At 42.2% G+C, this 14344-nt stretch overlaps 1 protein-coding gene across 4 annotated transcripts in view; it reads right to left on the reverse strand.

Annotated features, from left to right (window-relative positions):
- LOC131370165 (NACHT, LRR and PYD domains-containing protein 12-like) overlaps positions 1–14344 on the reverse strand; it is a 41026-nt gene that overhangs the window by 4212 nt on the left and 22470 nt on the right. For all 4 annotated transcript variants that reach the window (XM_058417326.1, XM_058417325.1, XM_058417329.1 and 1 more), the window contains exons 9-10: positions 8884–9057; positions 5729–5902 (exon numbers count right to left, since the gene is read on the reverse strand). In XM_058417326.1, the coding sequence (XP_058273309.1) occupies positions 5729–5902; positions 8884–9057 (348 nt within the window). The remainder of the gene's footprint in view (positions 1–5728; positions 5903–8883; positions 9058–14344) is intronic.

A 14344-nucleotide genomic window follows, 5' to 3' on the forward strand; every position in this document is an offset into this window, starting at 1 on the left:
CCAGCACCCCTACTGATTTGGACAGCCACCAGTTTGCCTACTGGGAGAACAGATCAACGGAGGATGCAATCTCAATCACACTCCACACAAGCCTGTCCCACCTGGAGCATCCCAACACATATGTAAGAATGTTATTTGTTGACTTCAGTTCAGAATTTAACACAATAGTGCCCCACAAACTAGTGGACAGACTTAACAGTCTGGGATTAACCACCACACTGTGCTCATAGATTCTGGAATTTCTTACAAACAGACTACAGAAAATCAGGGTGAGGAACCAAACATCAGCCATTTTCACCCTGAACACAGGAGCACCACAGGGCTGTTTCCTCAGCCCAGCCTTTTTCACCCTATTCACACATGACTGCAAACCCATCCACTCCTCCAACACCATAGTTATGTTTTCTGACAACACCACAACAGTGGGACTGATATCAGGAAATGATGAGACACACTACAGATAGGAGGTTCAACATTTGGTTGAATGGTGTGTGAAGAGTGAACTGGTTCTGAATACCATGAAAACAACACCTCCACCTCTCCATATAAACGGTGCAGAGGTTGAAAGGGTTAACAACATGAAATTCCTGGTTCTGCACTTAACATGGACCATTATCACCACTTACTTAGTGAAGAAAGCTCAACAAAGGCTCTTCTTCCTAAGAAAACTCAGGAAAGCCAAAGTACCCTCTCAGCTCCTAGTAAATTTCTACAGGAGTACAATAGAGAGCATTTTATGCCACTGTATCACAGTGTGGTACATCAGCTGCACCGCAGAGAACTGGAGAGACCTGGCTCGGATTGTAAGACTGCACAGAGGATTGTAGGAACCAAGCTTCCCAATCTAGACACGGTCTATGATTCATTCAAGATTCAAGATTCAAGAAGCTTTATTGTCATTTCAACCACATATAGCTGATGCAGTACATAGTGAAATGAAACAACGTTTCTCCAGGACCTGGTGCTACATAAACATACAACAACAAGTTCAACACAAAAACAACACCACAGAGCTAGGACAGGAGTTTGTCTTAGCCACGTAAAGTGCACAGTGTGCAGCTAGGTGCAAACAGAGTATAGACAAGACAGTGCAAAAAAGACAATAAATACAAGAAAGACAACACAAAAGAACACAGGACACTTAGCGCTGAAAAAGAAAGAAAAGAACATGTGTGATGGAATGCAAGTGAAATAAAATAAGATAAAGTGAAATGATGTAAAAAATATTGTGCAAAAATATTGTGCAAAAATATTGTGCAAAAAGTACAACAGCAGCGGTTGAGGTAGTGCAAATAGAAATAAACATAAATATAACTATAGCAGCGGATGACAGGTAGAGGTAGTGCAATAAGTAATGAACAATATAAATTATGTGTGTGTGTGCGTCCACAGTCAAGAGAGAGTGTGTGTGTATCTGTGTGTGAGAGAGACAGAGAGTTGTATACAGTTCAGTCCTGAGTGAGTGTGTGTGTGTGTGTGTGTGTGTGTGTGAGAGAGTGTAGAACAGTTCAGTCCTGGTTGTTGAGGAGCCTGATGGCTTGAGGAAAGAAACTGTTACACATGCTAGCCATCTACACAAGAGAGCTAGCATCATCATCAAAAAAAACCTAACCCACCCAGGACACAAACTGTTTGTGTTCCACCTATTAGGCAAAAGATACAGGAACTTAGGAGCTTCTTCCCCAGAGCTGTAACCTGCATCACCCCCCACACACACACAAACACACCACACACACAGAAATAGAACAGCTAATAGTTAACCTGTTACCCCCCTTTCTCCACCAAGTTGTTGCTAACGCACTAAACACTTTACAACCAGAACTGTACTGCTGTTATTATAATCTGTGCAATACTTTCCCAATCTAATAAATACCTATTTGCACTGTTACTGTTTTTGCACTACTATTCATGTCCCACTGTATTTATTCACTCATTCATTCACTCTGTATTTATTCATCTTCTGTATTTCTCTGTATATTCTTATATTGTCAAAGTCAAAGTCAAAGAAGCTTTATTGTCACTTCAACTATATATAGCTTATGCAGTAAGCTCTGTTGTGTGCGTGTGTGTATGTATGTGCGCATCCGTGTCCAATTCAGTTCAGTTCTCTGTTGAGATACCTGATTGTCTGAGGGAAGAAGCTGTTCAACAGTCTGGTTGTGCGGTACCTCTTTCCGGATGCCAGAAGGGTGAAAAGTGTGTGTGAGGGGTGTGTGGGATCATCCACAATGCTGTTTGCTTTACAGATGCAGCGTGTGGAGTAAATGTCCATAATAGAGGGAAGGGAGACTCTGATGTTCTTTTCAGCTGTCCTCACTATCCGCTGAAGGGTTTTGTGATCCGAGATGGTGCAGTTCCCAAACCAGGCAGTGATGCAGTTGCTCAGGATGCTCTCGATGGTCCCTCAGTAGTAGGTAGTCAGGATGAGAGGTGGAAGATGAGCCTTCCTCAGCCTCAGGAAGTAGAGATGCTGCTGGGCTTTTTTGGTTATGGAGCTAGTGTTGAGTGACCAGGAGAGGCCTTCTGCCAGGTGAACACCAAGAAATTTGATGCTCTTGACGATCTCCACATTGGACTCGTCGATGTTCAGTGGAGAGTGGTCACTCTGTGTTCTCCTGAAGTCAACAACCATCTCTTTCATTTTCTCCACGTTCAGAGACAGGTTGTTGGCTTTACACCAGGCTGTTAGATTCTGCACCCCCTCTCTGTCTCTATCGTTCTTGCTGATGAGACCCACCACGGTCATGTCATCTGCAAACTTGTTGAGTCATGAGTCAGCAGGGTGAACAGCAGTAGACTGAGCACACAGCCCTGACGAGCTCCAGTGCTCAGTGTGGTGGTGCTGGAGATGCTGTTCCAGATCCGGACTGACAGAGGTCTTCCAGTCAGGAAATCCAGGATCCAATTGCAGAGGGAGGTGTTGGTGCCCAGCAGGCTCAGTTTCTTAATCAGGTTCTGAGGAATGATTGTGTTGAATGCTGAACTGAAGTCAATGAACAGCATTCATACATAAGTGTCTTTATTGTCCAGGTGTGTGAGGGCCATATGGAGGGTTGTGGTGATGTGGTGTTGTGGTCTGTGGAGCGATTTGGATGATATGCAAACTGCATCGGGTCTAGTGATGGTGGCAGCAAGTTCTTAATGTGCCTCATGACAAGCCTCTCGAAGCACTTCATGATGATGGGTGTGAGTGCAATGGGACGGTAGTCATTGAGACAGGACACTGGAGATTTCTTTGGCACAGAGATGATGGTGATGGACTTTAGGCACGTTGGGATGATGGCGCTGCTCAGGAAGATGTTGAAGATGTCAGTGAAGACATCCACTATCTGTTATGCACATTCCCTGAGCACTCTGCCAGGAATGTTGTTTGGTCCAGCAGCTTTCCGTGGGTTAACTCTGTGTAGAGTTTTCCTCATGTCAGCTGTGGTGAGACAGAGCATCTGGTCCTCTGGAGGAGGGATGGTCTTCCTCGTCATGTCATTTCGTGCCTCAAGCTGAGCGTTGTTCAGTGCATCTGGAAGGGAGGCGTCACTGTCACAAGCAGGTGGAGCTGGCCTGTAGTTGGTGATGGACTGGATGCCTTGCCACATGTGCCAAGTGTCACCGCTGCTCTGGAAGTGGCCGTGGATTCTCTGGGAGAATGCCTGCTTTGCCTCCCTGATGGCTCGAGAAAGTTTGGCCCGTGCTGTTCTTATGGTGTCCTTGTCTCCAGCTCTGAAGGCAGAGTCTCTGGATTTTAGCAGCGCACGCACCTTTGGAGTCATCCCCGGCTTCTGGTTGGAGCGTGTGATGATGGTCTTGGAGACAGTCACATCATTGATGCACTTTCCGATGTAGCTGATGACTGATGCTGTGTACTCCTCCAAGTCTGTGGTATCGCCATTTGGTTGCAGCCTCCCTGAACATGTTCCAGTCAGTGCACACAAAACAGTCCTGAAGAGCAGAGATGGCTTCTGCTGGCCAGGTTTTAACCTGTTTCAGAACCGGTTCAGAGCATCTGACAAGCGGTCAAGTCTCTGTACCCACACTGTGTAGTTTGCTGGAGTCGGATGTAGTCCAGTTTATTAACCAGGGAGCAGACATTTGATAGTAGTATGGAAGGGAGTGCTGGCTGGTTAGGGTTTGTTTTTAGCCTAGCACAGATACCCGCCCTATTTCCGAGCTTCCGCTTCCTCGTGCACCGCTTCTGTCGACTCCTCTCCCGGCCACTGGTGTCGGGTGACCCTGAGGGCTCGGGGCTGGGCCTCCACAGCAAGCCGAGATCGCAAAGCTTTTTCCATAGGTCATCATGCACGTTGGCTGGTGCACGATTCCCATAATCCAGTAGTGTCTGGTGGTCGTACACATGAACACCGCTGTATCTGGTGTCCATATGCAGTGAAAGTCGGGCTATAACAGGACAGTAGCATCATTTTTGGTCCAGAGTGGCCGCTGCGTGCTACTGCCATGCTGCCATCTTGCCAGAAAGATGCAATTTTATATTTTTTATATTTTTATTTTTCATATTTTCAAAATGTAAATTTTACACTCCCTTTTGCTGCTGGTCTCTGAGAGCTCCGTACCAAATTTCATTGTATCACTACAATGACAATAAAGACTCTATCTTATCTTATTTTTATGAGATAAAACATAAGTATAAGTATAATAAGTATAATAGAAATATGAATCAGGTAACATGAACTCTTACCATAACCATAGTCAAGTTGTTGAAATGAATTATTTAACATCCACTTTTAACCTTTTTAGCTTTTCAACATCTTTAACTAGAACATTACTATGAAATTGTACATTTTTACACAATAATTGTATTTTCTTAACCAAAATAGGCTTTTAACCAGGAAATAACAGGATTTATATTAAAACTAATTCTTTTCAATCTCAACATCACTTCCCCATCACCATTCCAAGGCTTAGTAATAGCACAGACCAAGCTAGCAATTAGCATTAGCTGCTAGCACTAATGCAATTAGCACATAAAATATCCTGTTTATTAATTTGCAGTGAAAATGCACCAAAGCATGTAAACTTTAGAAATCATTTTCACAGACTCCAGATTGGATATCACGAATGGTGTCTTTTCTTGTTACCATATTAGCCACTGCTACAAGCTAGGAGCTAAAACTGAACCTACTATACACTCACCGAACTATTGACAAGAAAACTTTCAACAGGGTCTTCACTCCTGTTGTTCACAGTGGATTCTTCAAGTTGGTAGTCTGTTCACAGTTAATATTTGGTTTTCTTAGTCTTCTTGTAGTATTTATTAGCTAATTCTCTTGTGCTGAATGTGTACACAAGCAGTGCTCTCATGAAGAAAGAATCAAGGGGCACACACGGCACACATTCTACAGATGTGTAGCATCAGATTACAGCATCAAAGCAAACTCTACTGCATGTAAAGCATCACTACCTAAATGACATATACAGGCTTAGTAGCCCAATATTTCATATGGGTTACATTTTCACTGCTTCACATTTCAACATTATCTGTTTTTAATCAGCATTCACATTTTTTTAATCTTTCTTGAGAAGATCAGACTGTCAGTAATCAGACCTAAAACAGGATCAGACTCTAACTAGTTTTTGGAGAAATTGTTAGTTCATTGGTGTATTTTTTAAACCCAGACTGTAAAAGTGTAAATGGTTTATTCAGTATTGACAAGAACAACTGTGACTGTGTTTTATTTATTTAACATTTCATTAATGTTTTAAAATATGATCTTACCTCAGTGTCTCCAGTTTACAGTGAGGATTCTCCAGTACAGCAGAGAGTCTCTTCACTCCTGAGTCTCCTAGATTATTCTCAGCCAGATCCAGTTGTCTCAGGTGTGAGGGGTTTGATCTCAGAGCTGAAGTCAGAGCAGCACAGCCTTCATCTGAGACACCACAATTACGCAACCTGTAGAGAGACACAATGACACACTCTTCACTGGTTGTACACAAGGACATTTATAGAGTTTGATCAGTACTGGAGCACAGATCCCCACAGGAGCGAGAACTCAGAAGAAAAAAGAAGAAAAAAAGGCATTCGATTCTGGTGATTTGAGAGTATTTATTTATTTATTTGTTTGTTTGTTTTTAAAGTCATATTATGTGATGAACATTAATGTAAGTTTGTGCTGAAGATCATTTCATAAGTTAAATTTTACATTTTAACTCACTGTAAAGGGCTTTGCTAAAACTGTTTACATAAACCTTTTTTTTTGCTAATGTATTTAATATCTAAATATCTACCCCACCAACACCCGCCAGCAAGATACAGCAGTACCGGCATCGCGTGAACGTAAGAGGCACAGACCACGAACAGTGCAATGGAGATGAGGCAAGAAAGGCGGTCTACATGATAGGCTAAAGGCTAGAGCTACGTGACCACTGTTACCTAGCCTACTGCCAGCTAATGTACGCTCACTCGAAAATAAGATGGACGAGCTGAGAACCAGAATTACTACAACACAGCGTGAGATAAGGAAATGTTGTGCTCTTATTTTCACGGAAACCTGGCTCTCAGACAAAGTGCCAGACTCGGCTCTCATGCTTCACACACACACCATTCACTGCGGAGACCGCATATCAGCCTCAGAAAAGACCAAAGGAGGTGTATGCGTGTATGTTAACAACAGATGGTGTAGAGATGTGCAGGTTGTTGAAAAGCACTGTTCTTTAATGGTGTTTAACGCTGTGTTTCTGCTGGCTATTTACATTCCGCCAGAAGCCGATCATGTGACCACGCTGGAACTTCTGCACAACGTCATCAGCAGACAGGAGACTGCACATCCAGATGCGGTGTTCATTGTGGCTGGTGACTTTAATCATTGCCTTAGGAATGTTCACTCCATGTGCCACCAACATGTGTGCTTTCCAACAAGGGAGAATAACATTCTCGAGCAAGTATAAAGCAACGTAAAAGATGCTTACAAAGCTGTACCACGGCCACACTTTGGACAGTCAGACCACATCTCAGTGTTTCTCTACCCAGCCTACAAACAACTCCTCAAGCGAGCCTCCCCAGTAAGTAAGACTGTAAAAGTGTGGAATGGAAAATCAGAGCTGATGCTTTAAGACTGCTTTAAAAGTACAAATTGGAGAGTGTTTAAAACTGCTGCTCTAAGAGAGAACTCTACTGTGGACATCAGCACATGCACTGAAAATATATTCCCACAAAACACTGCAAGATCTATCCTAATGATAAGCCTTGGATTAACTGTGAGGTGCGGGCCATGTTATGTGCCCGCTCCACCGCATTTGTTTCAGGAGACATTGGGGAATACAAAAAGGCCAGATGCAACTTATGCAAATAAAACAGGAAGGCCAAGAGGCTGGAGGGATTCTACACCACTGCAGACTCACAGTGCATGTGGCAAGGTGTTCAACACATGACAGAGTACCGGCAAAGGAGTCAAGGAAACATAACTCCCAAGATCACACTCCCAGATGAGCTGAATGAGTTTTATGCTCACTTCGAGGCCCGAAATACTGGGCAACAGCATAAGCCTCTGGCCTCAGAGGGCATGCTGGAGACATCACTCACTGTGTCATCAGCAGAGGTGTGCATGGCTCTGAGGAACACAAACCCATGTAAAGCAGCCGGCCCAGATTACATCCTGGGGCGGGGATTCATGGTTTGCTCGTTAGAACTGTTTGCGGATGATACTACAGTCATCGGACTCATTTCTGGTGGAGAGGAAACATCTTACAGAACGGAAGTAGCAGGTCTGATAGCCTGGTGTCAGGAAAATAATCTCTCCTTGAAAACAGATAAGACAAAGGAAATGATTATTGATCCTAGGAGAAGGAGGAAGGAGCAGCACACCCTAATCTACATCGGTGAGACAGAGGTAGAGAGGGTGAAAACCTTCCTCTGAACCCACATCAGCGAGGACTTCACCTGGTCTCAGAACACTCAGCAGCTCCTGAGAAGATCCCAACAGTGACTGTACTTCTTAAGAAGTCTGGAGAAATTTGGCATGTCAACCCAGATCCTGAGCAACTTCTACAGAAATACAGTTGAAAGTGTGATCACCAGCTCAATCACAGTGTGGCACGGAAGCTGCACTGTTCAGGACAGGAAAGCTCTCCTGCGTGTCATAAAAACAGTTAATCTGTGGAGCGGCCTTCCCATCACTCCAGGACGTTTACAACACCAGGGTCATCAGGAGGGCCCATAAAATTATCAGGGACAATACACACCCACAACCTGCCGTCTGGGAGATGCTTCAGGAGTGTGAGATCAAGGACAAAAAGCAGTTTCTATGACTCCTGAACAACATTATATATATATATATATATATATATATATATATATATATATATTTTATATATATTTTTCATATATTCTATAGGAAGACATGCAAAGTAAGAATTCATTGTATGTTCTAAACCGTTGTGTTTTCACTGTGCATATGACAATAAACCTCTAGAATCTTGAATTTATTCACAATAGTCATTGTGTATTTTATTCTGTATTCTACTTACAGTTTTTTTTATTTCGTCACAGACAGTTGAAAAGCATTTTATTACATACTGTATGGTTGTGTATGTGACCAATAAAATTCACATTTAAAATGTTTTAGTAACTTTTCTATGCTTCACATCTCAACATAATCTCTGTTTTTAAGCACTGTTCACACAAACAGATCTTTCTTGAGAAGATCAGACTGTCAGTAAAACAGGATCAGACTCTAATTAGTTTTTGGAGAAGTTGTTAGTTTATTGGTGTATTTTTTAAACCCAGACTGTGAAAGTGTAAATGGTTTATTCAGTATTGACAAGAACAACTGTGACTGTGTTTTATTTATACAGAATTTTATCTTTATCTATTACTATGACCTGGATGAAGATTAAACCATGATTTATCATTAATGTTTTAAAATATGACCTTACTTCAACATCTCCAGTTTACAGTGAGGATTCTCCAGTACAGCAGAGAGACTCTTCACTCCTGAGTCTCCTAGATTATTACAGGACAGGTCCAGTCTTCTGAGGTGTGAGGGGTTTGATCTCAGAGCTGAAGTCAGAGCAGCACAGCCTTCATCTGAGATACCACACTGCCACAACCTGTAGAGAGACACAATGACACACTCTTCATCACCAGATTTTTTTTATCTTGGTTCAAGATTTACTTTAAAGATGATGTGTTTGTAAATGATTTTATTATTCAGAATGACATGAGGATTTAATATCACCTGTTTATTCCAATGAACAATGTCATTAAAATGATCACTGTGTTCGATTTAATTTCTCTCATCTGTTGTGTGTGATATAAATCTATCAGCACACTATTACCTCAACTGCCATTATAATATTTCATCTGCTCCTATGTTTATCTTTATTTGCACCACTTCAACTGCTGCTATTGCATTTTAGGCACCTGGTTTTTATAGTTTCTCAAGTTTGCACATCATTTTATTTCATTTCATTGCACATGTTCTTTTTCCACGTGTCCTGTCTTGTGTTGTTTTTTTGTACTTCCTGTGTTTGCACTGTCTTGTCTTTGCTCTCTTTGCACCTAGGGGCAAATGTTACATTTTATGTAGCTAGGACAAACTTCTGTCCTAGCTCTGTGTTGTTGTTTCTGTGTTTGTAATTATATGTTGTACATTTATGTAGCACCAGGGTCCTGGATAAACATTGTTTCATTTTACTTGGTACTGCATCAGCTATATGTGGTTGAAATGACAATAAAAGCTTCTTGACTTGACTTGAGCAGCTGAAGCTGAACAGAGAGCAGCAGACTGACCATCAACTTTAACTTTAGTCACTTCACACAAAGCCCCTTTAAAACACTAAAATAAAAAGAACCATGATCGTTCATGGTTTTATTATACTGGAAATCATTTAAAATTTTAGATTAAACCAGACTTAAAGACACTATTTCTAAATTACAGCTTTATTTCTGTTCAATTTAATGTTTTTCTAGCATCATAAAGTGCCATTTTAGCTGGACCAGCAATAAAAATAAACTATTTCGGAACCTATGAATCTACCTAAAACTACAAATAAAGATTTCCAGTCAAAATGTTTCATCACATCAAATAGACTCTTAAAAACAATAAACACAGGTTTTAGTCTATTACAGTACAGAAAATCATGAACCACAGTTTCTCTCTATGTCTTTCTATGACACTTCCAACATCATTGTACAAAACCTTTATCATGGAAACAAAATCAGGACTAAACCCAAATGCTGTTAAAACATTCCATAAATAGTTGTGCTCGACTCTGTCAAAAACCTTTTCTAGGTCTACTGACACTAGACCAAAATCCAGCTTAAGACTCTTATTGATATCCAAAATATCACTGATAACAGAAATATCAAAAATTCATCTTCCTGGGACACAATCTGTCTAAACAGGATGGACAACTAAGACTTCACTCAACCTTGGAGAGCAATTTATAGTCACTGCATAACAAACTTACCAGTCTCTAATTTTTAATATCATTTAGGTGTGTTTTCTGTTAACAAAGTGAGTGCTGCCCTCCAGCAGCTTAATCTCAGCTGTCCATTGGCTAAGCTTTCATTAAATACCTCTAGTAGAGTAAGTAAAAGGCTTATAAAAGTCAACCAGTAACCCATCAGTTCCAGGTCCTTTACCACACTCCATACTCTGGATGGCTCTTTCCAGTTCCTCCAAAGTTACAGCCTTACTGAGCTCAAAATTAGACACCTGAGGCAGATTATCAAGGAAAACTTTATCACAGCGCTGCAGCGAATCCTCAAGGAAATCAATGAATTCGATTACAAAAAATACTACTCAGGACGTCACTTCCTGTGTTTGAAGCGCTTACCGCGAGTTCTTGCCTGTGTTGGCGTTTTTCACTCGAAGTTTATATCGTCTGTTTCTTTTTCTCTTTCACCTAAATTTCTTACTCTGCCAGGTTTCGTTTGCTAAATCTTTACTTGCATATCGCAGTTAATTGTTCTTTTGTTTTTCTCTCGGGTGAAGCCCCCCTCCTCCCCCCCCGGTTTTTACACAGCAGTCGGAGGATAGATTCACTCAAAGGTACGTGATCATTCATTATGACTAACTTTCAGCTGGTTCAGTGTTTGAGCTGCAGGATGTTCAGTAATTCTTCCTCCGTCGTTAGTGTTAATTTTACCTGTGATAAGTGTACGCTAGTTAGCTCTCTGACGGAGAAGATATTAGCTTTAGAGGTGCGCATCCAGACTCTAGAGAGGGTTAGTGATAGTGAGAGCAGTGTAGTGTCTGTAGGAGGAAGTCTGGATGCCTTAGGTGGAGTAAGTAACCCCCCAACTCCGGCATTAGAGCCCTCACAGCGGGGCGAATGGGTGACGACTCGGCGGCAGAGTCGCGCAGCCAAGGCTAACGCTAAGGCTTGCCCACGGGAGCACCACTCCTCTCTGCTTCACATGACCAACAGGTTTGCTCTCCTCAGTGAAGAACCCACTGAGAAACCTGAAAGAGCTCTGGTTATAGGAGACTCAATTTTAAGGCATGTGAAATTAGCTAGGCCTTTAGGGGCTCCTGCAGCACAGGTTAGGTGTATTCCGGGAGCCAGGGCGCCGGACATTGCAGGTAATCTTAGGGTCCTCAGCAAGCACAGGTTCTCCAAGATAGTTTTCCATGTAGGAGCTAATGATATACACCTTCGTCAGTCTGAGGTTACTAAGAGTAATGTTGTAGAGGTGTGTAAATTAGCGAAGGCGATGTCCGATGCCGTAGTATGCTCTGGCCCCATCCCAATGCGGTGTGGTGATGTAGCTTACAGCAGGTTATGGTCACTGAACTGCTGGATGTCCAGGTGGTGCTCCGAAAACAATGTGGGCTTCATAGACAATTGGAGCTCTTTTGAGGGCAAGGCTGGCCTGTTAGGACGGGACGGTGTCCATCCCACTCGGGAGGGTGCTGCTCTCATTTCTTGCAGCATAGCACATAGTCTTAGAGCAGATCTAGTTAATCGGTGACAAGCCAGGGCCAGGGAGCAGACAAGCAGGTTAATCCGACCGTCTGCTGGCTGCAGAGAGTCGTCACTCAGGGTTCATAACATTGAGACTGTATCTGTTCCCCGAACCAAACGAAAATGTTTTAACAATAAGAAAATTTGTTTTAGTAACCTGACTAACATAAAACTAGATGATAGTGAATGCACAGCCAGCACTTTTGATCTGAAGCTAGGACTGTTAAATATAAGATCTGTCAACATAAGCACTGGATATGTGCCTAAATCTTTTAAGCTAGCAGTTATCAAATCCTTGATTAAAAAACCAGACCTTGACCCCTGTCAGCTGTCTAACTATAGACCGATATCAAATCTGCCCTTTCCTTCTAGGATCTCCAAGATCCTAGAAAAGGCTGTAGCACAGCAGTTATGTTCAGACCTGCATAGAAATAACATTTATGAAATGTATCAGTCAGGATTTAGGCCTCATCATAGCACAGAGACAGCACTGGTTAAAGTGGTAAATGACCTGTTACTGGCTTCTGATCAGGGTTGTGTCTCCCTACTGGTGTTACTTGAACCACACTGTTCTACTTGATAGACTAGAACATGTTGTTGGTGTTAAAGGAACAGCCCTCTCCTGGCTCAGGTCTTATTTGACTGACCGTTATCAGTTTGTAGATCTAGATGGTGACTTCTCCATGCATACCAAGGTTATGTTCGGTGTTCCACAAGGTTCTGTCTTAGGCCCACTGCTTTTTCCCTATATATGTTACCCCTTGGTGCAATTATTCATAAACATGGTATTAGCTTCCACTGTTATGCAGATGACACACAGCTATATGTTTCAGCGAAGTCAGATGAGAGACACCAGCTTATTAAGATAGAAGAATGTGTAAAGGACATTAGACATTGGATGGCCACTAACTTCCTCCTGCTTAATTCGGACAAGACAGAGGTACTTGTACTAGGACAACAGGCAGTTAGAAGTGAGCTTTCTGATTACAGAGTAACGGTGGATGGTCTTTTGGTTTCATCTTGTCCAGCAGTAAAAGATCTTGGTGTGATTATTGACTCTGGTCTTTGGTTTGAAGCTCATGTAGATAATATCACTCGGGTAGCCGTCTTCCATCTTAGGAATATTGCTAAGATAAGAAATATGTTGTCGCTTCATGATGCAGAAAAATTAGTTCATGCTTTTGTTACCTCTAGGTTGGATTATTGTAATGTCTTACTGTCTGGATGTTCCAGTAGGAGCAGAAACAAGCTACAGTTACTCCAGAATGCAGCAGCTAGAGTCCTAACCAGAACCAGAAGATATGAACACATCACTCCTATTTTAGCCACACTACATTGGCTCCCAATCAAATTTCGCATTGATTATAAAATACTGTTACTAACCTATAAAGCACTAAATGGTCTTGTGCTGCAGTACCTGAGCGATCTTTTAGTCTTTTATGATCCGCCACGCCTACTCCGATCAAAGGGTGCTGGTTACTTGGTAGTACCTCAAGTAGCAAAGACTACAGCAGGGGGCGGAGCTTTCTCTTTCAAAGCCCCAAAGTTATGGAACAGCCTTCCAATTAGTGTTGGGGATTCAGACACAGTCTCAATGTTTAAGTCTAGGCTGAAGACACATTTATTTAGTCGAGCTTTTAATGTATAGTTTTCTTAGGTAAAGGAGCAGATCTGGAAGGTTCATGGTCATAGAGTGTTTGGTGACTGGGATGTGTTGGATGCTGTCATCTTACCACCCTCACAAGTCGCTCAGGTTTGCTGACTATGAAGTGGTTGGATGCTTTATGTCCCAGGAATCCTTCATGTCTGTGACCTTCTGGCTCTCCCTTTTAGTTATGATGTCATAGCTAGTCTTGCCGGAGTCCCTGCCTGCACTTTACACATAATTCTACATTGTCTTTAAGCATCACATGATCAAAAACTTAATATCTTTCTCTTTCTCTCTCTACCTTCTCTGTCATGCTATACACCCCACTCCTGAGCTCCCAGTGTTTGCCAGTTTCCAGTGTGACCACTGCCCTACCCCTGGTCTGAGTCTCGCCGCTTGATGGTGCCCACTGATGCTGTGGATGGATCTGTGTGGACCAGGAGACAGCCATGGACAGAGCCAATTGGGGACTTTCACACCATCACAGATCTGCCATTTCATCTGTCAGCTTGTGACAGCAAAGAATTAGTGTTTATAATGACCTTAGAAACTACACTGACCTAATAGTTCCTCATGGGTCATTGATTTCTGTTGTAGAAAGGACATTAATCAGCTACAGTTACATTATTTTCTGTTTAGTGTCACCCAAATGAGCCTGGTTCCTCTCAAGGTTTCTTCCTTTCCATCCCAGGGAGTTTTTCCTTGCCACCGTCGCCGTCGCCACAGGCTTGCTCATTAGGGATAAAATAGTCTAATTATAGAATTTAATAATTTATT

This window comes from Hemibagrus wyckioides, linkage group LG19 (genome assembly GCF_019097595.1).
Source record: "Hemibagrus wyckioides isolate EC202008001 linkage group LG19, SWU_Hwy_1.0, whole genome shotgun sequence".
In the NCBI taxonomy this organism is placed as follows: domain Eukaryota; kingdom Metazoa; phylum Chordata; class Actinopteri; order Siluriformes; family Bagridae; genus Hemibagrus; species Hemibagrus wyckioides.